The 25,843-nt window shown below is 42.2% G+C and overlaps 1 protein-coding gene across 3 annotated transcripts in view; it reads right to left on the minus strand.

The window, feature by feature from the left end:
- Window positions 1–9,879: 9,879 nt before the first annotated feature.
- The window catches only part of LOC147253700 (nuclear factor of activated T-cells, cytoplasmic 1-like), a 62,640-nt gene continuing 46,676 nt past the window's right edge, over window positions 9,880–25,843 (minus strand). For all 3 annotated transcript variants that reach the window (XM_086217369.1, XM_086217368.1, XM_086217367.1), the window contains one exon: window positions 9,880–11,644. In XM_086217369.1, the coding sequence (XP_086073495.1) occupies window positions 11,589–11,644 (56 nt within the window). In that variant the 3' untranslated portion in view covers window positions 9,880–11,588. The remainder of the gene's footprint in view (window positions 11,645–25,843) is intronic.

A 25,843-nucleotide genomic window follows, 5' to 3' on the forward strand; every position in this document is an offset into this window, starting at 1 on the left:
CATGCACCGTGTTCCTCTCATGTGTTGTGGTTTAAATCACTGAGCGATTAAAAGCGTGATGTGCAACTATACATCTACTGATAATCACAGTCATTAATAAAGAGAAAGCATCAGTAGAAAGGAAACAGATTGTCCAACCCTCCACTTCAACCCTTCACTCTTCACCCTTCCTACTTGGCTGTTTATGGCGTGCGATGAGTGTTGGCTTCTAATTTCCATGACAACAGAAGTCATCCGAACCCACATCAAACCAGATTGTGCTAACCCTGCACCTGACTGCTCCTCTCTAACGCTCAGGTGTTTTGCACATGAAAAATAATTGTGTTCTATAGGACTTGATTCCATCCTCGGCAGGGACCGTCGAATTAAGAATAATTCCAAAGTATGAGAATGAATTTGAAACAAAAGCTGGAGGGTTTGCAGGGGTTTACATCTTATAATCCGGCATTGATTGTCACAAATGAAGTGAACTCATCATTCAGTAGCCCTCTCCTAAAAGTCTCCCCTTATGAAGCATCAGCAACTGTTATTAATTGCACTTTTAAAACATCATTTACCATTTATGAGCAGTTGTAAATGTCAGAACTATTTTCTCATACATCAATGAGGGTGATAATGAAGCTGTGTTACTTTATTTTCAAGTGGCAAGAGACGTATCCAGCAGTGGTCGTACAGCCCAGCTTCCCCCTGACAAATACGGTAATGTGAACATGATGGACTTAATGGGAAAGTTAGTCTCTCTTGCGATGTATTGACTTCCTAAATATGTCCTCTTTAAATGTGAAGAGGGATATGGAAGAAGAAATTTAAACCTGGAATCCAATCGAACTGAAAACCCAACTTTTACTTCATTGTTGCAATTATATCTCGGTTCGTCTACATTCAAGCAGAAAATACACATGCAAGAGCCTTCTGACAGACATGTTCCTCATAACTAGTCATTATTTATTTTTCATTGGAGTAATCTAATCCAGCCTTGGTTGAATTAGAAATTCTTTTGAGCTTTTCAGCAGTCTTGATCGCCTATGTTTAAAATCACCACTAGATGTCGCTGTTTGATTTCAAGTGGAACAGTTGAACTGAAGCTGTTTGTATCAGTCAGGCTTCAAGATTCAGATGGTGCTCCAGGTTTGATGTGAGGAAGAAACGTCATGTATGATAAATGCAACTTTATCTGATTAAAGGGTCGCTGTTGAATAAAAATACTGAAGATAGATCCTGGCTGTCCTTTGAACTGTGGAAGTACTTAACATCGGCGGAGGAGTGGAGGTGTCGTGGTTGGTGATGGTGCCCAGGTCACCACAGTCATGTCTGCATCATATCCTCACACTAAATCAGAGAGAGCATGCCCCGGTATGCAGGGGTGGGGGGTGTGGGGGGGTGGGGGGGAGTTTATGTGTAAGTGTGTCTTTATGCTTCTTTTATTCCACAGAGACACATGGGAATGAGGAACTCCTGGCCAGTCAGCGTGTGATTCAGACCCCAGCGCTTCCTCCGTCAACAGCTGGGGTCACCGTCTCTGTGTGGCTCATACTTCACCTATTCTCCTTATCGCCACCTCCGGTGCCTCTGACTTATGGCGTGCTGAGTTTAAACGCCGCAGACTTGTTTGGAAGGGTTTTCGCAATAACTGATTGGAACTGAAGTGGTTTTAATAAGATAGTTTGAAAATGATAAAAGGTTATCTGTAGTGTGCCAAGACAACACACACACACACACACACACACACACACACACACACACACACACACACATACACACACACACACACACACATACAGGTGGATGATGTGCCCATTCGAGAGTGGGTGGCAGGACAAGTAGAGCCCTGTCCTCCATATCTGTGTGTTTGTCTTTCTCTCCTTCAGTCCAAATATTTTGACATCAAACTATCTCCTTTCCCCCAGGCTCCTTGTCTTCCTTGATTCATGCATATTGCAGACTTTGCGAGCATAATTTCAATTTAAAACACATGAGGGGAAATCCTAGCCTGTGCTGCTCTTTAATGGGCCGTCGTGGGATTGGAGTATGCAGGGAATGATTGAATTTTGTGAGAAGGCCAGGAACGATCCAGTCTCGCCTGCCGTTATGCAATCGACCATTCCCCCTCTCACAATGCAACGTCTGGTAAAACTTTGAGGGGAAGAAGGGGGAGGGGGGGGGGCTAAGAGCTGGAAACCTCAGCGTCTGGACCAAAAGAGAGAAAAAATATTTTTTCTTCGAAATGACTCAAGACGATATAAAAGTGAAACTAGGTTATATATATATATATATATATATATATATGTATATATATGTATATATATATATATATATGTATATATATGTATATATATATATATATATATATATATATATATATATATATATATATATATATATATATATATACACACACACACACATATATACATATAAAGAGACAAATGAGATGTGAGTGACCACATCAAAAGCTGAGATGTGTAATCGGAGCACTTTAATGGTTGTAAATGAGTCTTTTCCCACCGAGATGCCTGACATCCTATATTTCCTCCTGTAGAAACCTTCTCATATTGCTTTATTTATATGATTGTGTCATGTCTGTTTTCTGACTCCTTCCACCTGCTCAGCCCACACTGATGATATCAAGATGAAACTCTGCTTCCTCCCAAACTTTTTTTCACACCCACTACGTTGGATTACACCTCCGCCACACATCCGTTCAATGCAAGAGAGACTACCTTTCCCGTTAAGTCCATTATATTCACGTAGCCCAGGCCCTTTTTTCTTTTTTCTTCTTTGCAACAAGACATAAAGTAATCAAAAGTTGAAAGCAAACACTCAAGGAGGCACTTAGCAAAAAAGAAAAGCTTTTATGATAAAACATTCATATACAGTGCAGGAGACAGGTAATCTTTGAGCATGATAGGGTTGTCTTGTGGTCAGTTTCAATATAGTATGGCTTGGGGAGCCTTCTAGATGAACGCTGCTAATAACATCCCCGCCCACCCATCATCCACCGGACCATCTAGGCAGAGCAGCTAATACCTGAGTGTGTGTCTTCAGTGGTGTGAATTATGCCTAAAAGAGCTGTTGGAGGCTGCACTAAAGTAGCGTTCATTACCTTGACAGACTGATGACAGCTAAGCCTGGCTGAGGTACGCGCGCGAACACACACTCACTAGTCCTGCTCTAGTTTACAAATACTTGGTAGCAGAGAAAAAGAAATATGTGGGTGTGAAATTTTATGGAATGGTTCAACATTTTTGTCATGTGATACAATAGCAATCATAGCTGGCTAATATGTTGCCTATTTTCTTGCCGCTGTAACTTGTCAAGGGATTCTGGGTACCTGAGGAGCTGTGAGTCAGGTTTCCTTGTGTTTTTCAGACTGTCCTCCTCAGAAGAACCAGCTGGTCATGAGTACAAGTAGTCGACCTCTATTCATGTTCAAATGACTGATGTCATCGAGTGACTGTGGTAAATTATGACAGCACAAGAGTATGAAAGCAATAAAAAGTGATACAAATCAGGACAAGGAGATGGAGGCGACAGATGGGTAGGGAGAAAGGTTGCTCTAAAGCTTTCATATTTTCTAGGAGACTTGAAAAGCTTCCTTTACTTGGCTGTTTATCACATTTGGTGAGGTCAAGCCCAAATCCAAGTTAAGACCAAGTCAGGCTGAGACTGAAACAAGACCGAGACTATGGTAGGACGACCACAGACTTTCTTTTTCATGTGTAGAATATTTATGGATTGTGTTGCTCAGTTGAATGCAGTTTGCTGATGTCTTCCTCTGAGCTTCTTTTTGCAACAATTGAAGGTCATGTAAAGGGGGTGTTTCTTGCTGTGTTGAAAAAATAACCAGGCAAGTTCCATCCATCCATTGTCTCCCGCTTATTCCTTATAAGGGTTGTGGGGGGGCTGGAGCCTATCCCAGCGTCAACGGGCGAGAGGCAGGGTTCACCCTGGACAGGTCACCAGTCCATCACAGGACCAACACATAGAGACAGACAACCATTCACACTCACAGTCAATTTAGAGTCTCAATCAGCCTCGTCCTCTCTTGATGTCTTTGGACTGTGGGAGGAAGCTGGAGTACCAGAGAGAACCCACACAGGAACAGGGAGAACATGGAGACTCAACACAGAAAGATCCTGTGCTGGAGCCGGGACTCGAACCCGGAACCTTCTTGCTGTGAGGCGACAGCGCTGACCACTGCACCACCGTGCCGCCCAACCAGTCAAGTTATTGGTTGCATTCAAAGCAGGTTTTTATTAATTTAAAAAAAAAAATGTCCAATAAAATAATGCACAGACATTTTAGCAATTATACTTTTGACCTGTCTTGATATAAAATCTTGAGTCCGCCAGGTTCAAGACTGAGGGACAACGCAGACCAGTCTTGATTACTCCACCACCAGTCAGTGAACAGCTTCTGTCTGGAGGGGTTGCAGGACTTGTTGGGCTAAAGAGCCCGTTGTAACTGTCGTGCCGTCTCAAAACTTCAGTAAACAGACGGTTAGAAAAAGGTTGAGAATTGTTCTGCATTAACGTAAAACACACTTGGATTTTACACGTCCACTTTTGTACATATTCCTTAAGAATGACACATTTCTTCGCGTGTGTTTTAGAGTAGGGTAGCTGGAGGAAAGAGCCTGGCGAGAGCTTTAGTGGATTTAAGATCATAGCTTCAGTAATGTGCTTCTCATTTTTAAAAAAGATCAATATCAAAAAATTGACACATGGGATTTGTGGGTAGACAAATGTCATGAGCACCCCGCCCTCCATGATCTGAACACGTTCTGACCAATTTAGTGACTAAAGATGAGTAAGTAACACTCCTCTTATTGGGGAAGACAGTTGGCATGTGGGTTCAGCTTTAGGTCACAATGGGCATCCATTAGTGGCCTTATTTAGAGACTGATTCCTTTAAGAGGAGTGATTGGCCAGCAAAGACAAAGAATCATTACCTTTACCCGCCCCCTCCCTGCCAGCAGTCAATAATGAGGGATCATTAAAATGAATAGATGGACATTCCCCTTTTCTCCGGATCCTTATTGCAAAATCAGTGTCAGGGGAAATGAAGATTGAGCTTGGAGAAGGCGTCTAAAAGCCTCACAGTGATTGTCGTGAACTCATCTCCAGTACCAGCTTCCTTTATCTACTGTAAGAGTCTGCACCTGCCTGAACTCTAGACAAGCAACGGCTTTTACTGTAGCCCATTAGGAGCATCTCTAATGTGCGCTACAATGTACTTCAACATAAACATTCTGCATATGTACAGAAACATTTACAGCAAACAAGAGAAGGCTGATTGCTCGGGATGTTTGTATTTTTTTTCCACGTAGAAATACAGCTCTCTTCTACGGGGACATTAAATACAGTACACCGAGCTTAAGTGTTGCGATGGTATAAACAGACGCTTAAAGATAATTCATCCATCCATCCATCCATCCATCCATTTTCTGTACCGCTTCTACGTTAAGGGTCGCCGGGGGGTTGCAGCCTTTAAAGATAATTTGCACTTTTCAAATTTCTAAGGCTTGAACATCTGTCCTGCTACAAAATCTTTATAAAACCTTGCACAACATTTCACGCATCACAAAAGAAAGCGAGCGAATCAAGCTGAATGATTGCAGATGGAGAATAAAAAGACGCCACAAGATTTTCCAGGGCCCATCTGGAGAGTCTCTTAAAACGTCTTTTAAAAGGGTGATTTGTCTTTGAGTTCGCAACGACGTGACCATGTCAGGGTGTCGGCGGGTCATCTTCTGTCTCTGTCACATATGTCCCATGAAAAGGGGGTTGGCCTACACCTGCGGAGCCTGACAACACATATGCAAAACACATACACACACATGTTCTTCATCTTGGTTCTTTATCACCCAAACAGTAATTGATAAGACGGTGTGTTTATAGTCATCCGACATGTGTTTCTGAAGAAAAAAAAAAAAAGAATCTTAATAAGGCTCGAGGGAACAAAAAAAGAGCAAATGTTGAACTGGTCTATGGGGCAGAACTATCAAAGGTCCCTTGGTATGGTCAAGCCATTATCTCTTAAAGCATCTCTTAAAGCCACCCCCATGGTTCTCTCAACATGCCCTTCATAACAGAGGTATATCCAGGATTTACTGCCCACAGATGGCCGATGAGAGATGAGGGCAGGAGCTCCAGCACTGTGCCTATGCTCTCACTTTATAAAAGCTCAAATCAAGGGCTCCACGGGAATACAAGGGAGGAGGAAGCGGAGCAATAAAGACACAATAAATCCACACAGTGAAAACTTCTAAGTCGTGCCCGGTGTCAGGTGTGTTGAGTAGAAGAGGTGAGGGGCAAGGGTGGGGGTGGACCCTCGGGAGAGAATGGCACGTGCTGCTCTTGTCATGATCAGGGAGTGTTTTGTGCTCGTCTGTGCTGTCATTCATTCATTCATTCATTCATTCATTCATTCTTTCAGACGTTCTACCTGTAAATCAGCCTGTCAGCCGAGTTATTGGATGTCTTGGTCTGGAGAGCTGTCTTTAAAGTACAAATACATTCATAAGTACTCATACTTCACTGCAAGAAGAGGTTGATAATCTCATTTTAAGCAGTAGACTGCATACAACCAATGGATGTGGATGGACAAGTCAAGAATGTGAATACACATTGGGCTTTTTGTCTGGTAGGTTCTTCAGTCTTGAAGGGTGAAGAATGTCAATATAAGTTCTTCAACTGGTTCAGCTGAACTGGAGATTTTCAACCTCGCTGACCAACGCTGTCCTATTGATCAGGAAGTGGAAAAATGTTATCCAAATCCAGTCCTGGAAAAGACCCAGTTCTTTCTCTGGTCTCGGAGAGTTCGGCTCTGTGACGTGGGTTTGGTGCCGTCCACCTACCTGGAGAAGTGACGCTCGTGTGGAAGAGCTTTTTTTTCTGTCATGGCCAACTCAACTCCAGTAGATGTTAAACATCAAATTGTAAAGACTGTCTTATCTGTTACCACGGTAAACAATCACCGTGAGACGTGCTTGTTTCCGGAACTTGTTGAAACAGCCTGATGTTCATTTTGACTGCTGATTTTAGGTTTCGACATTTCAGTTAGTCACTGTTCACTGTTTGTTCCTGGTGAGGCTGAAAAGATTCCTCTGTCTTGTTTTCCTTGGTTCCCTGTTGTAGTCAGTTCCTGTTTGGTTCTGTTAATCTCGTCCCGCTTGTGCTCGTTTGCTTCAGCTTCTTGCCGTCTGTTCTGTTTTATTTACCTCTCTTGTTGTTCCGCTCTTATTCCACCTGTGATTCTCTCTAGTTAGACTTTAGGGTTACTTTGTAGTTATTGTTCTTGGACTCCTGTTTTACTCACTCAAAGCATCATTAGTTGTTCAGTTCCAATCCGCCTCAGTCCATCTTTGCGTTTGCCACCTTTCTCCTGTTTCCACCACAGCAGTTGTAACATTTCCACATGCACACAAGACATCTTGGAGGAAAGTGATTATTTAACCTTTTGAACACAAGATAATCACAGGATGATTAAACAGTTGAAGTACAAAGTGAGACCTGCTATCAGGAATTTGTTTGTAGGTTATGGGTTTTTAACAGAGTAAGAAAAACCCAACAAAAATAGGATGTTATATCAGCAGCTGACATCAGATAAGAAGAGCTACCATGATTATTAGTCTGTAAGTTTTGGGTTAGAATCAGAGAAAAATCATGAAAGAATGCTAAAAACCTGGTGCACCGAACAGCAGATACAGACTCATGATCATCTGTCTTTGGAATACAACAATACACGCACACGTATGATGATTTGTAGGTCTCTCTTCTTTCCAAAAAATCGTGAGCAGCAGCGCACCGCTGGCATCTCTTCTTTAAAACTCAAACACACACACCGCCTGTCCTCCTTTATCCATATGAGCTTCTTTGAAGGAATGTTTCTAAATTTTCATTTAGAAGTGAAATTTCTGCTGGCTTTCACATATTAAAGGATGCTGGTGGTGGTGGTGGTGGTGGAGGATCAGCGTTGAAAAATTAGCCCCTTACATCCTGCTGTAAAAGGTGAAATTACTTCACTCAAAGGTCCAAAATCTGCTAACCAGAATCACCACTTTTTATTATTTTTAAATGTATTTATGAATTAAATGAACATAATATATGTGATTTGGACAGATTTCAAGTGTTTCTCACAAGCAGGATGTGTTACGATCCAGGGATGTGTGACCTCAGTCTTCTTGCCCCATACACAGTTGCATTGTGGGTGCAAATTCTATTCGGATGTCTCAGAGGAACCTCTGTGAATGATGTGCAGTTGCCGTCTGTTGCTGTTCAAATTTGTGGTTAATGCTAAAGCGCCACAAACGGTAGCCTCCGAAACTGCCAGTGGGCCGCGCTCCTGGTTTAGCTATTGTTCACCTGATTAAGTGGAAGGTCTCTGTCATAAACCTGACCTGATTGTTGTTGCCAGCTACAAGTTAGCGGCTAAGCTAAGTAAGCAAGCAGATCCCTTACTGTGGTTCAGGACCAAGATAGGCCACAAAAATGTGTTGCGTGAAACTGGATCCAGTGTGAAATATCCCCTTTGCCACGTTGCCTAATTGGTTTCTTGTTGTCCAGGACTGTACAACCACTCAAAAAACCCACAAAGTCTTTTTATTTTTCCTCATTGATTTCTGAGCAAATTTTTCATACAAAAGTTGTTGCGACATAGCATAAAACGTCACATTTTTGTCAACTTTCAGAAGGCTTCTTAACCACAATTCTCTGTGAGTTTTCTTGACTTAATCCCTGTAAGAAAATGACTATATGACAACATAAATATAAGCAGCGGGGGTAGAAGTCTGTATCTTCAACGTCTAAGCAGAAAGTAGTGTTGAGCCCTTATTGTTAACAAATGTGTAAATTCATCTAAAAATGCAAGAGTGTAAAACCCTTGAATTCCACCTACTAACTGCTGTGCTGATAGATTTTCATGTCCTGAATATTCCATTGCTTCATTTCAGCTCCTTGGCTGCTGGTTCAGCAGTGGAAAGCGTGGCCTGGAGTCATCTCTCTGTGTCAGAAAGGTATACGGCACTGTCAAGAGCAAGGTAAGAAAAGTGTGCCAGGAAAAAAAGGGGTGTGGCTGCATCTGTAAATAGCGGGGCTATTTTGGGCTAACCACGGTTGTACAGGGGAACACCGCCTAGGCCTGTCTTCTGTCACTATGGGGATGGGAGCTTCATAAGTTTGATGGGTGGAAAAAGTCTGGAGGACTGGCAGGTGGTACACAGGAGCATGGCGCAGCTCCCATGGTGAGGAGCCGTTTCACCCATAAGTACCCACCACTAACAATACTCACCGGAAAACACACAGGCCTCTGCTTGCACCTGGAATATCAGCAACTTGCTGGATTTGATCTGTCTAGCATGTGATTGAATCAAAGCTGGAGGAGGCCAAACACCACCTGCTGACTGACTTAAGAAGTACCCACTCTGCTGACAGTTGCATTGGAAAATTTGCAGATGGAACTCCGTTGGTTTAGTACCTCATAAAATTTGGGAGCAATTAAAAAACACGCAGCGATACAATACCTAATAAGTCGAGTATTTCCTTTTGACAAAAATTAGGGTTAAATTATACCAAAAGTGAAACCTCTCTCTTGTTAGCGTCCAACTGTCTCTGTTTAAATTTTTATTAGGGATAAAGGAACAGGTTGGAACAATCTGAGGCGAACTATGATCGTGCAGTGCAAGGTTAAAGAAAAAAAAAAAACTTTTAAACTAAAGCGCAGCCATATGGGCCAAGCATGTAACAGAGAAAGAATGCCTTTTATTAGAATTACTGCACATAAAAAACAACAACAACAACAACAACAAAAAAACCCTCAACAACACGGAATACCCATGTGACACCAAAATAATTTGGGACGTATATTCTGTATGGTCACCATTATGCCATTTATTAATTCACTGTTGAGAACACATTAAATGCACTTAAAACACATTTCCTTTTTCATAAATATTTCATATTAAAAGAGAAATATGGTTCACCTTGTGCCTACACAGAAAAGCATTGCAATGATCTCAAAGCCAAGAAAGAGTAAGGCACAAAATAGAAACCTTGTTCATACAATTTAGTCATGCTATTATACTATAGTTCCAAAAACTGGATTAGGAAGCTACATTGAAAGCTATTGTCAGCTAAATAATCCCCAACATCAGGTCAGTGTGCATGCTCTGAATGACAGACAAACATGGAAGAAGGCTGCAGCTGTGTGAAGGAGTTGATGCAGGTGAGTTCAGGACGCCACGGCGGAAAGCGATCTGCAATATTTGGTCTGGAAGCAAGAAAACCTGCTCTGTTTCAATGGTAAAGTGCATCATTTTTTTTTTTTTTCTGTATGGGGAACCGCTCAAAGTTCAAGACAGACAGAAACAAAGGAAAGTTGGACAATAATTTCACCAAAGATAAAATCCTTTGGTTTTTTTGTACACAGATCAATTATTGCCAGCTGTTAGTAACAGTCCTGCCGATGCCTCAGTTGAATTACCCAGGCGAGGAGTAAAAACCGAGCCTCTGGTATACTTAGATTATCCCTGTGCCTATTTACACATAAAATCTGCAGTGCAAGAAGTAACAAACATCGCCCTGGGAGCGTTTAAATTCAGCAGGTAAACATACCATTGTTCAACTATCTTATAGCTGCAGGAGATGAAAACTCTAATATCTGCCTTTATAGCCTCTGCTAACAAGAAACGGTCATCCTGGGATATATCATTTCACTGATTGTCTGTGCATCGTTGTGTCATGGTCTGGGTAGCGGACTGGAAGACTGGGCGAGATGTTCAAAAAAAAGGCACTAAGGTGAAAATGCAGGGTATTAGAAATGCAAACTATATCGGGGGAGACACAGGGAGAGGTACATCGTAAACTGCGTAGTATAAGCATAAGGCATATTTTAAAATACATGTTTATACAAAATCATACATAACATTCAGTATAAATGAACAATGAGATAGTAAAGAACCGGGGAAAAAAATTACAATTCTAACCTATTCACATACTCCCTACGTATTTTCCAGCCTTTTTTCTGTTTCCCTGTAAAGAAATCACTGAAACCATACAAAAAACCTCATATATAAAACCTTCCTCTTATCAACTAACCGTTCGTGTGACTGCTGCTGTCAATATCGCTGCTGTAAGGCACCAGTTGGGTTGTTGCGGATTGACTGCACAAACAAATGAAAGAAAGTGATGTTGCATGACAGTTATTATCCCATTAGCTCGTCTGTGCATCAACTTACAGATCACACTCAACATGAAGATTGTCATTAGTCAACGATGGAAGAGTCATTCAGTCTCATTTGGTCCGCTAAGGAGCATCTGCTGTTAATTAAGGCAACTGTAGTCATATATGTTGCCCCTCATATCACTTCCCTTTGTTTTTTTTGTACATGTAACATTCACGTGTTTATTCTAATGGAGCTTGTCAGAGACTGTCAGTCTGCAGCGAGTCCTTGTGTGGGAGAGAAGTGGGAGATCCTGGTCAAACGTGAATTCTTCATCTGGATCTCATGTTTTGGTCCTCCTTTTGTTGTTGTTATTGTTGTTGTTGTTGATGATGATGCTGTGTGTGTTTGCTGCTGCAGAAGACGTCTATGCGTGAGTATGCACAGAAATGCTGGAGAGGTCGTTCCTGATGATCTCGTTTACTGTGGAAACAAAGAAGAAGGAGATCAATCTTCAAAACTTGCATACAAACGTGAAAACAGTTTAATCATAACACAGTGCGAGCTGGCCTGTTAGTTTAAGAGGTGATGATGCTGGGAGGCAGACACTCAAATGAGAGCTTCGTATCTCAGGGTAGAAATTTTTAAGCCGCTCCATGAGAATAGTGAAAGTCTCTAATGGAGCAAGAAAGCTAATAAGCATATCTGGCCATAAAGCGATGGATTAGTTGGTTATTTCAACAACCATTCATCCGACTGAAATCAGACTTGCAAATTATAGATACTGAATTTGAAGTTGTTTCGAGGAGGGTCACATTTTTGGCTGCAAAATGTTGTTTTTCTGTGCAGTCACGGTGTGATTGGATGGCTCTGTGCTAGACTTCGAATTCTTGCGGTCAAAGTAACAAGTCTGGACCCTCAGGCATGGCACTGAACTCATAACTCAAAATCTCAAACTGTTTCTAAATTCTGCCCTGCAACAGATGACATCCCATAAAATGATCAATTTCCTCTTCTTCTTAGCACAAAACACTTACAGATTCGACCCAGGACGGGTCACTGCTACGAGTTCAGTTTGCTCTGGCTCAGAGGCTGAAACACTCTGGATACCATGAGCTGGAATCCAAACATATCAATGACATTACCAGTCTTTTGAAACTCATATCGGCTCCATACACACATCTCTCTTTTTTTTTTTTAAAAGTCATCATCTAGTCTTTCCTGCCCGCGCCTTTCCCACAGTCGGGCAGACACAGATCAGTCCCCTGCTTTTATCAGCTTTGTGTTCTTTGGCAAAACAGAGGGAAGTGACTGTGAAGATGGCGAGGACCTCGAGCACCGCCGGCTCAACGCAAACAAGAAGCTCCTCAGTTATAAGGCTGGCTGTGATAAAATGGACCGATGGGGTGGTGGTGGTGGTGGTGGTGGGGGGGGGGGGGGTGTCACTGTTCACAGTGAGGAGCCAAGACAGGAAGTCCACCCACCTCCAGGCACTTTGTTATCACTAGATAATGTTTGGTGAATGGTGAGGCATCTGAAGGATTCAGACAAAAACATGCCGCGGGGATCTGAGTACAACTGTGGCATTATTTTGAAACATGTTTTCTACTCCCTCTTACTGATTGATTAAAATGTACTCAACGGGAAGCCTGTTGTCGAAAGAGAATCGAATTGACAGAAAAGCATGGAAATACTGCAGCATAGGGCACGTTTGCTATGGATGACAAATAAATAAACAGTGTGTCCAAGCACTTTTTTCGAAAAAAAAAAGAAGTTGGCCACACACCTACAATAGCCTCTGCCAGCTTTTTAAATGCGCTCAAACACCCTTGTATACACACACACACACACACACACACACACACACACACACACACACACACACACACACACACACACACACACACAAACATGTCGGTCGGGACGCCTCCCTACACAGGAGGAACTCCCATTGGAAAAACACAACCTGTGCCAACACTGCTGGCTGTTTTCAACTCTATTCGCCTCCAGGCTCAACAGGCATTTACACGCTGAGGTTATTTTTAGCTTTGCCATCACAGGACATAAAGGAAGTGCAAGCACATGTAACAATTAAGTAATCAAACTTTAATGTCGCTGCTCATCTCTGCAGCCCAGGCGAGAAAGCAGCTCCAGGTAATCTCGAGGAGGGGAAACCTTAGAGCTCGGCAGTTAAAAGCCGCAAATAACTTGTTTCTTTTTTTTTTCTCAGAGGAAAAGCAAAAACTTGCTTTCTTATTTTCAGTCACTGTGAAAAGAACTGTGACGTCCTCTCCGCCTAAGTGTGGCTGATATTTTGCAGCGCTTGATCAACTAATATTTTCCACTGGCATGCTTGTCATATTCTGTGGAAATGAGTGATAAAGAGAGAGCCCAGGTGAAACACTGGCCCTGTGTTTGTGTGGATCTCTGAAACAGGATGTGGCCAACTGTCACACCACAAGACAACGCCGCAGCGCTATTTATAGGCCTTATATGAGCTAGATAGTTGAAACCACTTCTGGGAAATTTTTCAAGTACATTTGATGAACTATGAACATCATAATTGTTTACAAATGTTATCTCACTTCTATTTTTTGATCAATGCGAAGGCATTAAAACCAAATAATGAAGGCGAGGTGTGTTTTAAGTCTTCTTAAGTCATGACAGCGCTTCATTTGTGTCTCACCTTCCATACGGTGACTAGATAACCACAAATATGCAGCATAAGGGAAGACAGTCAGAGTTGCGGGGGAACATTTTGTTCTGAGTGGAATTTGGCAACAAAAATTCATCCTCTTGCACAATAGGTACGGACAGGGATATAAAACACGATAATAATAATAATAACATGGGTAAAATGTTTAAAAAAATGGTCTCACAATGCAAAGTAACGTCTTTGTTGTCATTTAGGGGCATAAGTGAACTCCTTGTGGCCTGTCAGCTCACTCCACAGTTCTGAAAACATACATTTTCTTTTTTTTTTTTTCTACTTCGGATTAATAATGGAAAGCTGTAACTGAGAGGAGGATACCTGCTCATGAATAAACAAAAACAGTGGAAAAAAAGAACTCCAAATATTCCCCAGTAGCAAACCCTGTTAGTCTAACTCTACAGAGTGACATCCTTTATAGCTGCAGTGCGTTCAGTTAACCACAGGCCGACCTGCCAGAGCTTCTACTGACAGTAGAAGAGATCTATTTCAGGCAGGTGGGATGCGGAAATTCACCTCAATGGACAATTCAAGTCCTTTGTGAGAGCCTCGCAGAGCTCGCTTGGCAGTGGTAGACGGCTAAACTCGGTCCGCGTCAGGGGTTGTCTGGATCACTTCTTCAAAATAATTTGTCTGTGTGATGAAAAAGGATTTTCTCCTACCTACTGTGAGGGATGGAGCAATACTAAACCAGTAGATGCTGTGGGTTTAGTGCATAAAAACTGTACAAATTAAAAGAATATAACACACAAAGGTGTTCAATCTAGGATAAAAAAATACACTGAGCCTGTCCACTGCGTGGAACATAAACTGTTTTTTTTTGTTGTTTTTTTTGGCCTACATGGCTCCGTTTGTAGTTCTGGACATGTTTCTATGCAGTTTCTGTCATTTAGGGGGACTGCATCTTCGTGGGACTATGGGGGAAAAAACAAAAATAAAAAAATAGAGCGGCCAGATCTGTCGTGCGGGTCACACATGTGTCTTGTGCAACTAGCGCGGCTCGTGTGACTGCCCTGATGGGTTACAATAGAGGCGAGCTGCAATGGTTGTTACCATTTGCTGCTCACAGGAAGTCCAAAGAAAAGAAACAAGAGGCTTTAGGTGGGTGGGGGCATTCTGGTACAAGTCAAAACAAGATCAAACGTAGGAATATCCCTGAGTACAAGTTCTGTAAGTCTACCAGGTTATTAGCCACAGAAAGCTATTAGGGAAATGATCACTTTATCATCTACAGAGGTACAGAGCAACAGCAGAGGATGAGCTAGATTTCTGATACTGCTGTCTCTGAGTTTTGGGTGGCTGAGCGTCACATCCAATTTTTTTCATTTTCAAAAACTTAAATATGATCAGAAAAACATTCCCTCCTCTCAGTCTCGGTAGTGAAGTGTTAGCAGCTCTTTTTTTTTTACACCACATTTATCAGAAGGACCGTAACAAACGGCGTCTGTCAAGAGCCTTCTACAGTGTGCAGCGTTCTTCTGAAAAATACTCCATACATCAAGGACAAGTGGGTGACGACTTCTGCACGTTTTCCTGCATAGCGAGTGGGTTCCACTGGTGCAAAGACCCTTCACAGCCACGGCTACGGTTGGTGGACATGGAGGAGTCTGTAAAGGTGTGCAGCACTGGGGATGCCTCATGTACAGCCTGGCCAGTGTCCCCAAACCTTGACCGAGCCAACATGACCCATAAAAAATGAACCAGAGTGGACCTGAATGTGTCGTGAGACGCCATCGTCAAATATTTACTGAGAAGGACAGACAGTCGGTCAATAGATGATCAGTTCAGGGAGTTATCTCCTGCTTTCGTCTTCCTTTCCTCTAATCTGTCACCTACACTCAAGCACTATGACTTCATTTGACCGCTCTGAGTGTACGATTTCAGCACCAACCTGACCTGCGTCTGGGATTTAGTAGGCACTGTTAATCAAGCGCGTGGTGCTCTGGGGTTCGATAGCAGCCGGGCTTCCTCAGAGAACAGAGGATGCCCTGTGGTCTGGGGAGACACAGAGCCTCGAGCGCTGAGAGACGCTCTGAGGTTTGCGCTGCTGTAACTAGATCTTCAGCCAAATCAGGTCTGACTGGCAATGACCTGGTAGAGAGTGACTTCACCTTCTATCAGCTTCTCTGAACTGACTGCGCAAAACATGACCTTTGAACTGAAGGCTGTAACGGAGGCTTCCTGCCAGGGACTTCTGTTCTCACTTTTAGTCTCTAGATAACCAAGGAGCAGGGGGCACCTTCCTGAACTTCTCTCACTTTCACTCACATGAATAAACTGCAGCTGTGTCAGGGTCGAGGACCTTCATGCTGTGTTGAAGGGTGATGTTTCCTACACTTGTGTGTTACTCTTCTACTACCACATCAGGTTTGTGAGAAAGAGGAGCTAGCTTCCTTCTATTGTGGCGCTCAGACTCGCGGCAGCGTGTGAGGAAGTGCGGCTGAGTCATAGAAGCTCTGACACATAAACACAGATAAACACTGGCATCAAATCTGTGCAGTTAAACCTCAGCTGAAGTTCATGTGAAATTGATTTGTTGAGGAAGCCAAACTAAAGTTTAAACTTGCTAAAGAGACACAATTGAATTTCCTGGTACATATTACTTTTGTTTCCCCGCTATATCAAATCTTCTCTCGGCCTCAGCAGAAACACTTAATGGACAATTTGCTGCCTCCCACACAAGGCTCAAACGGCTGGATGGAGAGGCTCCAACAGCATCACTTGTCTTGGGTTGATAACCAGCAGTGTGAAAAATAGGGGGAGGTCAGGGGTCACACTTGAATGACAGCAAAGGAGAAATTAAGATGGAGTAGCTGAAAGAGAATAAGAGAAATGGACGCTGTTACAACGGTTATTCCCTCAGATAAACACAAATGGAAAGAGACAAAGTGTTCTGCTAAGGCTTCATCGTGATAAAGTGCTTCATAAATTCATCTGAGCCTTGCAGGTAGACAGCTTCTAATCCATCGCCGGGATCCCTTTGGGCCTAATGATGTGATGATATGTATAGACAGCCTTTTTCACCCCCACGGCTACTCTGACGTGTGAAGCTCTGGGCTTTCCCATGTGGAAACACTCAGTCTCCACCACTGACAGAGAGGATGGAGGAAAAATAGAAAAATGAGAGAAAAGGCTCCCGAGCAAGGGTTTGTTTTAAGACAGCGCCGAGAGCTCCAGCTAAAGTTTTTTTTAGGAGACTGTGCCATGGGCCGCAGTCAGACATCTCCTCACACTACTGAGTTGAACAACTAGGACAGTCATAGAGTCAAGAATCGTGAGAAATACGTGAAGCAAATGAGAGCGGAGAAGATAGAGAGACTGATTAGGGTTAGCCAACCTGCGCAAAACAGGAAATACTGTGTCTCTAAATCAGCTGCAAGATTGAAGATTTTGAATGTGATTCAGGCAAAGAGGCCAAGACCGCAGTGATATGATCCTGCCTTTGGAGAGAAACGAAGAAATAAAGTAAGGAGTGTAAACATGAAGTTCTATGATGTCACCGAGGAGATTTCTAATCAATGTGTCTGCTGTAGCTATTAGCTCAGGTTCAGGTTGTGCGGTTTTACCATCTATATCATTTTACAAAAGAAGCAGTCTATCATTTAATATCATTTTCTATTATTTCTTTATTTTATTTCCACAAATTTGAATCAATACTTCTTGAGAGCATTATTCAAAATATAATAAGAAGTATGCCCTTCCATTTGATGTCCAATTTTTCAGTTTTTTTCATTGAATTTGCATAAAAGGTCCTATATTACAATATGAATATTTGGTGATGTCACAAAGGCCTCACTAGAGTGGATTAGAGAACGGGAGCATATTCTCTGTGTGCTCTGATCTCTCCTCTGATCTCCACTCGTGTGGTGATGTACTGCACTTTTCATAAAAACATGCTTTATAGCTCTCTGTAGTCAGATGAATCAGGCCTGCTGCCACCCTTAATGACCTGACCCAGGAGAGTTTAGGTGTTTGAAATCACTTGAAAACAGCCAAAATAAGTAGAACTGCTGATCCAGACTCAGGAACAATCCAACAGCAGCATCCAAAATTAGACATCTAAAGACTCGTGCTCCACCTCTGGCTGCTTGTTTTGGCTGCAACGGTGAACAACCTTTTGTCTTTGATCGGATACGGTGCTGCGCCTCTCCCTCTGCGAGCCTGCCACCTCCTTCTCCTCCACCTCTTCGTGCTCTCATTTCCTCCAAGGCCCAGGAGGCCTCGGGTGTGATCGCTAGATGTCAGTCTCAGGGGAGGATGAGGGGGAGGTGTTGACATGGTTGGTGCTGCTCTCCAGTGCCCTCATCACTGACTTCTCAGAAATCCTTGCATAGTCAGTTATAGATAAATAAATAAAGTAATAAAAGTCACACGTCAACATGAGGAAATAGTGAATAAAGGATTTTTAAAACTTCCAGAATAAATGTAAATGTAAATGTTGCTCTTGTGACACGTGTCTACAGAATTTTTATGATTTATGTGAAAACTGGACTAAATGTTGCCGTTTCACCCCCTCGCTGAGAAGTTCATGTGATGATCACCATATCTACAAAAAAAAAAAAAGGTTTTGATGGCTTTCATAGTAAAGACAGGTAACCCTTCAGGGAAGAAGGGATTCACTTTTATAGGTGATCTGGAGCGTATTGCAGCTGCGGGCTACAAGTATTAGCAATTTTTCTGGCCATGGCAGATTAATTTCAAAGTCAGTCTGAAATGGCTGAAAGAAGAAAGTTTCGATCATCTTGATTCCAAATTTTTATGAAATTTGTGGCAGCCATTTATACGAGCTAGAGCGAGAAGTATTGAGCTTGTATCGAGTTCTGGATTTGTGAAGTCTTTTTAGCGGTGAGGAAGAAAGCATACGATAGACTTTGAGGTGAATGTTCGTATTCTATATCCACACTACCTCCTACTATGGGTGGAGGTATGTGTTCTCTGAGTGCTTTGTGTGTCATTCGTCAACAGAATGTGACAGTATTTGACTATATATCAGAAAGTGGGCCACTGATCCAGTTTGATTGCTCTGTCTTGCAAATTGCTTGTTTATGTGAAAAGGAGACACACCTCAGCGAAACCCAACAAACGCGAGGAGCTGGAGAGCTTCTGACACCGAATGCAAGCTATATGGATGAGAAAAGCTTAGCTACACACAAGTAGTGAAGCGTAACCGAGTAAAACAAACACGACGACCCGACTGAAAAATACACACATCTTTGTGATTGAGATATGAAAGGAGACCATTTCAAACTCTTTGTATGGCTCATTACCAATGGTTTTATGGTAAAATAACTCAGCCGTCTGATAAACTTGCTGTGATTGAGTCAGAATTAGAAACGTATGCTCCCGCAGCGGCTGATGCAGACAGTTGGAGATTTCACTGGCGTTCAAAATGGCACAAAGTGAAAAATATGAGCATACTGAAACAATCATACTTCAGTGGTTTGCAGTCGTCTGCATGAGAACTTGGCTGTGCACCTGCGATTTATAACTGCATTTGTGCATTTGCTTGTGCTTCTTTAAATCACCTGTTGCCAGTCCGCTGTAATATGGGATTTTGGAGTTGTTTTATTTTCTTTACACAAAGAGAAACACTGTTCATCAGGTCCAACAAGGGTTACTTCAGTGCAAGCTTTATTGTTAGCTATCCATCATAGATACATGGCTCTGAGAGGCTCCTTCCTGTTTTTAGTGTGCTTGTGTGCTTCTTAGCACACGGTGGCCTTTGGTTAACCTGTCTTATGCTCACACAGCTCCCTACCACTGAGATCGATCCTTCTTCTACTCGCATAGTCGCTTGTTAGTTGCTTTTGGAGGCAAACGGAGGATTAACAGAGCATCATGGGGATTCTTTGAGAACTTTCAGACTCTTCTGGTTTTGACCGAGCACTACAACAAACTGGATACTTGCCTCCTGCTCTGGCACTTAAACTGTCACTTCTCTCTTGCAGGTTGTTTTACAGCTTAGGGTAGTACCATGAAAGCATCTCAGTCAAATTCACAGAAAAGGCGCTGAGCAGCATACTGAGGGTAACTAACTCTTAAAAAGCTCCCACAGCTGCATCCCCGCTGAGCTCAGGTGATGTGATTCTGTGCTGAAGCTGGGCGTGATCTGATTAACACTCTGTGTGCTGCCCTAGCGACTTTAAATCCTCAATGGCTGTGAAGGGATTCAAATACAGAGAGGGAGAGGCTACCTCAGGGCACATGGTGGACTTATTCAAGTCTAGTCGGGAAGCAGGAGGGGAGTTTTCTTGGCAAATGTTCCAACTTATCTCCTCTCCAAAACCCATCCACCAAAATGTAATCCATCTGGATGCTGTATAGTTGTCAGGAAACCCAAGCTGAAGGTGAAGACAGGACGACTAGATATATGAGGTGAGACAGAGACATTTGCCATCACATATTTTCACCTGCTGTTTGCATACCTTAACTGAGACAAGGACCTGCTATTTCACTCTATGATGCAGTAAATCTGACAGTTTTAATTAAAACATATGTGACATTTTCATTCAAACAGTGATTAAGATTCAAGCTCTCCAATTCAAGCTCCCAGCAGACACACATGATTTACAACACAAGCAGGAAAGAGTGTCTTTTACTCTCCAAGTCCAAAAGAGAGTGAGTTGTCAATTTCAAGGTATAAAACAGGCAGCAGTGAGTTAAAAGCATAGCTGCCTTTCTTGAGCTAAAGAACTTCTAAAGCTTACACAGTGCAACTGCAGTCTTTTGTCATTTAATCTCTCCATTCCTCACGGTGTGTGAAAGGATTCCCCGATTTGTTAGAACGTTGTTTTGACTGGGTCTGATCTCAGCTGAGTACGATTGGGAGAGTCCAGGGACCTGTTGAGGTTTATGACTGCCGTGGGTCATATGTCAACAGTAGGACACTTACAGTTCAGTGGTTATGATCTTCCCCTCCCTTGAAATAAACCCACTCACCCACTGCTTGGTAAGTCTCTGCACTGCAAGACACCACCAGTGGGAGAGGGAGAAAATGTGATCTTTAACTTTGTCAGTGTTTATCTTTCTTTGACTTTTTCTGTTATGGCTTTTATGGTTTCAGCTGTGAAAGGAGCGCATAGAGTTGGTGTGTGTGTGTGTGTGTGTGTGTGTGTGTGTGTGTGTGTGTGTGTGTGTGTGTGTGCGTTTGTGAAGAACAGGGGCAGCAGGAGAAGCTGCCAGGGAAAATCACCAAGATTGCATGCTACTTTCTTCCACCTCAGTTTTTCCCCTCTTTCTCTTCGTCTGTCTGTCTGTGTCTCCCATCTTTCTATGGCTGACCTGCTTCCTCTCATGCTCGTTGAATATTCCTGGATGTGAGGACATGATGAAAATCTACTGACCCCAAAATCTCAAATCCCCTTAATATGCCATATCTCATGGCTTATGGCTGTCCCTCCAATTTATGCTCGTAAGCTATGAAAACAGATATGCCTTTAAAATAGACTAATACAGAACATTATGATGTGTATAAAATGTTTATTTTGGAAAAAGGGCTTGAACCAAAATGGTATGATTCTAATCATTTTGACAGATTCATTGTTTTGACAGTTACACTTAATGTTGATGTGCTTCTGTTTAGAGGGATTTCCTAATGGACCAGAACACTGAAACTCTACACGCGTATTTGGTTTACAGTATAGTGACACACTTACATATCAGAGAACTATATCATTTTTTAAATTTGATTTTACTTCATACTTTTTATCCTCATGCTCCCTCCTCCTCATCCTTGCTCTAGTTATCTCTTTACGACTATCTCTCCCACCCGCTTCCTTCTGAGTGCATCGAGGAGATGAAAAACCCTGCCAAGTGTTGCGAAACCTGAAGGCTTTCCCCATCTCCCACAGCTGGATCAGACTTCCCTGTTGACATCCATTGCTACAGGATACTTTTTCACTGAGCTAACAATTTTCAGATGGGGAGCTGTTATTAAGTGGTCTGGAATGGAGAACTGCTCCTGTTTACTGATGCCACAGGTATTTACATCTCTTAAATACCTACCAAAAACACTACCTCAGTGCTAGGGGCAAGACTTTCACTGTGGTTATGACTGTATTAGGTAGTGAATGGAAGATTCCATTGATGAACTATATTCATCTGCTTATGAGTGCTGAAGTGTCCTATGACAACCAATAGGTTTCAAGGGTGCTGTCCGGAAGATGATTCTGACCTTTGAACTCCATACACACACAAAAAAGATATATTTCCTTTTACTGGCTCAGTCTTTGGATGTGTAGAATGTGAAACAGAGTTTTTGCAGCAGGAAATATCTCCTGTTTAAAGCAATTTTATGGTTTTTGCAACTGTGTACCATTTGTGGTGTTTGCACCACAAAAGAACAGTGGTTTATTATAAATAGAAATCTAATATGTACAAAGATCACACGATGTCCTTTTAATAAAAACCAAACCAACTTAGTAAATTCATTTAACCATGACTAAATCTAGCGGTGTGGTGTCCCTCAGGGGTCTGTTCTAGGACCCACTCTTTTATCCCTGAACATGCCAACACTAAGGCGTACATGCACATGAGAGAGCAAGGTGTGACTCAAAGCTTTGCTGATGATACACACATATGTTTCCTCCTTCTTTGATGACTTGATAAGTCCAATAGACAAACTGGCTTTTTGGCTCAACCACATGAATATGCAGATGTTTCAAGATTTTCTGAAAGGGAGAATGCGGCAATCACTGATGCTAAAGAATGCAGAGTGATGTACTCATGTACAAGACCTGGCTAAAAACACAAGGAATCAACAACAGTCCTCACTTGAAGAACCAGAAGAGTGAGGAGAGGAACTGAGAGACAAACTCAATTAGTCGAGTGTTGGCTGCATTTGCTTTCTCACAATTACTTTACATATCATGTCCTCATGTGCTGGTAAATGGGGAGAATGAGTCTTGCACTATAATTTCTTGAATTCCCCCTCATCTTGTTTTTTTATGCAGGCCAATTTTATGTGAAGCTTCTTTAACTTGCAAACACAAGCACAACTTGTCAAACTCACAAGGCATCACTAGCTTCTTGAGCACAAACCGTAATACTTTGATATGACGATACATACCTGAATGCAAAATGTGTACAATTTGGCAGGTATGATCGGTAGACTTTAAATTACACCTTAAACTAAATTGTGGTAAACCAAACTTTTTTATTATCTTCATGGGATTATAATTTTACTGCATTTTACTTGAACTGAATGGAACACTGGACCATGTACAAAAATCTTTCACTTTGTGTTCACTCAGTGCAGAAAATGGAGTAAATTGACCTTTAAATGTAGAGAATATTACCATATATGATTCATTAATGCGTACGTCTGGCATGAGGTGGTAGCTCCATGATCACAGATATACACAGGGATATCCAAGCCACAGGCCCTGTCTGAGTCCTGACCCGCTGCGATCCGTGTGTCTCTGTGGCTTTTCAGCCCATGTTCCTAAACCTCAGAATGTGAGCCACATAAACGGAGCCTCTAAACGGCTGTGTCAGGAGAAACTATACGAGGTACATCATGCATGATAAACTGAAGGAATATAGCTTTAAACCCAAATGTATCTGGAGAAGTACGTGTGTACCTTGTGGCTTTATCTGCCTGCACTCTTCCGTCGAAGTTCATTGCACTTTTCCTTCAATTTCTTTATGAATCTGTGTTTGCTTGAGTGCGCACACATGTTCTTACAGTAGCAAATCTGCATTATAGAAATCTGACATTCGGGCAAAAATAAATACAAAAGCCATTCAAAGTCTGAATCAAACTCTTTCATCAACAGCAAGTGTGTGTGAGAGTTTAGGATCCCAGACCTCAAAGAAATCCAATTTGTTTAGATAATTTAGCTGCACTTTTTCAGCAGACACATTCTTTCTCAGTGACTGTGGATATTATGACGGAGCCACTGAAACCAGACCAGATCCTCTGGCTCTGCTGCCAGGCTTTGGGGTGCACACACAGGCATAAAAACCAGCACAAGAATTCTTACAGATGAATCTGCACTGATAGAGATTAATAAAATTCCCAATGGGCTGACGAAAAGCTCAAAATCTAAGTGCTAAATGTGACCCCATTGCCACTGTCATATGTGACCACTTATAGCTAATTATTTGCTACATTTACACACAATCTTGGGTAAAAGATTCTGTAATTGAGTGTTTTTTTTCAAAAATGTGTAAGAAAAAAGCTGATCACAAGCATGACTCCAAAAGGTCAAACATTCAGCCAGTGGGAAAGAGATAAAAGAGATTTAAGAAGAAACAGATCTGAAGGACATCCTCTCAACTGCAAAGACACCATGGCATTCTCTGGCTCCAATTCCTTTTTTGTCATAATTTATATAAGAAATTAAAACCATGTTTAAGCAAAGTCTTATCTTCTTCAAAAGAAAGACTTAACTAAAATTTGTGAGTACATGGGAAAGAAAGATTAAGGCCTTGCCTAAACCCTCTTCTTATCTTAAAAAACAAGAATGTATGAAAGAGGTGCACTCAAAATTGACACAAAAAGGGGATAAAAGTATTCGAATAAACACTATGATTTAATAAGGTTCATCCATCCATTTTCTTCTGCTTATTTCTATTAAGGGTCACGGGCTGGAGCCTATCCCAGCGGCTTTCAGGTGAGAGGCGGGGTTCACCCTGGACAGGTCACCAGTCCATCACAGGACCAACACGTAGAGACAGACAACCATTCACACTCACAGTCACACCTACGGTCAATTTAGAGTATCAATCAGCCTCGTCCCCTCTTGATGTCTTTGGACTGTGGGAGGAAGCTGGAGTACCAGAGAGAACCCACACAGGAACAGGGAGAACATGGAGACTCAACACAGAAAGATCCTGTGCTGGAGCCGGGACTCAAACCCTGAACCTTCTTGCTGTGAGGCGACAGTGCTCACCACTGCGCCACCGATTTAATAAGGTGTGCAAGGCAATTTATTGCCAATTGCAACACCAATTTACAACGTAAAAAAAGACTGTCTTAATTTTGATGTGTTGTCATCATGTCGCGATGCCCAGGGGAGGCACAAAACAGAGATTGTGTGTGCAAGAAGGTCCTTTGTGTGTGTTTTATTTATTTGGAATGTTGTCTGATGATATCAGATAACAGAATCCACTGCCTCTCTTTAGTCTGTGTTGCTGTGGTGCATCCTTGGAAATTGAATGCATGAACTTTTATTGTTTTTGTGTGACGCTGATCAGGTGCTTCCCCACAGAACTCGCCATTCCCATCTGCCCTGTTTTTGATTGAGACGTCATACAAATTTGAGCTGCTTCGTAAATCTGGCCCTTAATGATTAACTTTTACTACCCCTTTCCAATATACAATCAACTCCTTCACATGCAAGGTAAGGCCTGTAATATTTAATACTCACTTTGCACTATAAAAATAACGAGTTTTGACTGGAATTAAGCGACTCTAAAAGGCCAGTCCTAGAGAGCAGTCACATTCATTTTTCCTTTGACTATAAAACTTCTCTAGCCAGCCAAAACATTCACTTCTACTGTAGCTCACCATGAGAAAGGCTGTCAGGTAAACAGGATTCCTAATATAAGCAGGCAGCAATAACAACAATAGTCAAATATCCACATCCTCTTTGTAGTCATTAATAATGAAGCAGCCATCACCCTCCTTCTAGTACCTGTCAATATCACTATGTCTTGAAGGAGACTAGGTTCTTGGCATTGCACTTAACCACAAGACAGCCTCTTTCTCTCTGTGCTCTCTTGGCTGGAGCGTGACCTTTAACCAAAAGACTAAAGGGGGTAAAAGACAGGGTGACACTTGGCCTTGTGCTTCCATATCTTGCTGACTCTACAATCTAACAGAGATAAACAAGCACACAAATACATGCTGTATACACATAGAGGAGCAGCTATGGCTTTAGTGAGTCCCATTAGACACTTCAACCTCCACTTTAATGAACACCCTCCCCCAATATCCTCTCTCTTCTTAGCTCCCCCCTCCAATCCTA

This window comes from Aulostomus chinensis, chromosome 11 (assembly GCF_037954235.1).
Source record: "Aulostomus chinensis isolate RoL2024-O1b breed Wild chromosome 11, RoL_Achi_v1.0, whole genome shotgun sequence".
Lineage (NCBI taxonomy): Eukaryota > Metazoa > Chordata > Actinopteri > Syngnathiformes > Aulostomidae > Aulostomus > Aulostomus chinensis.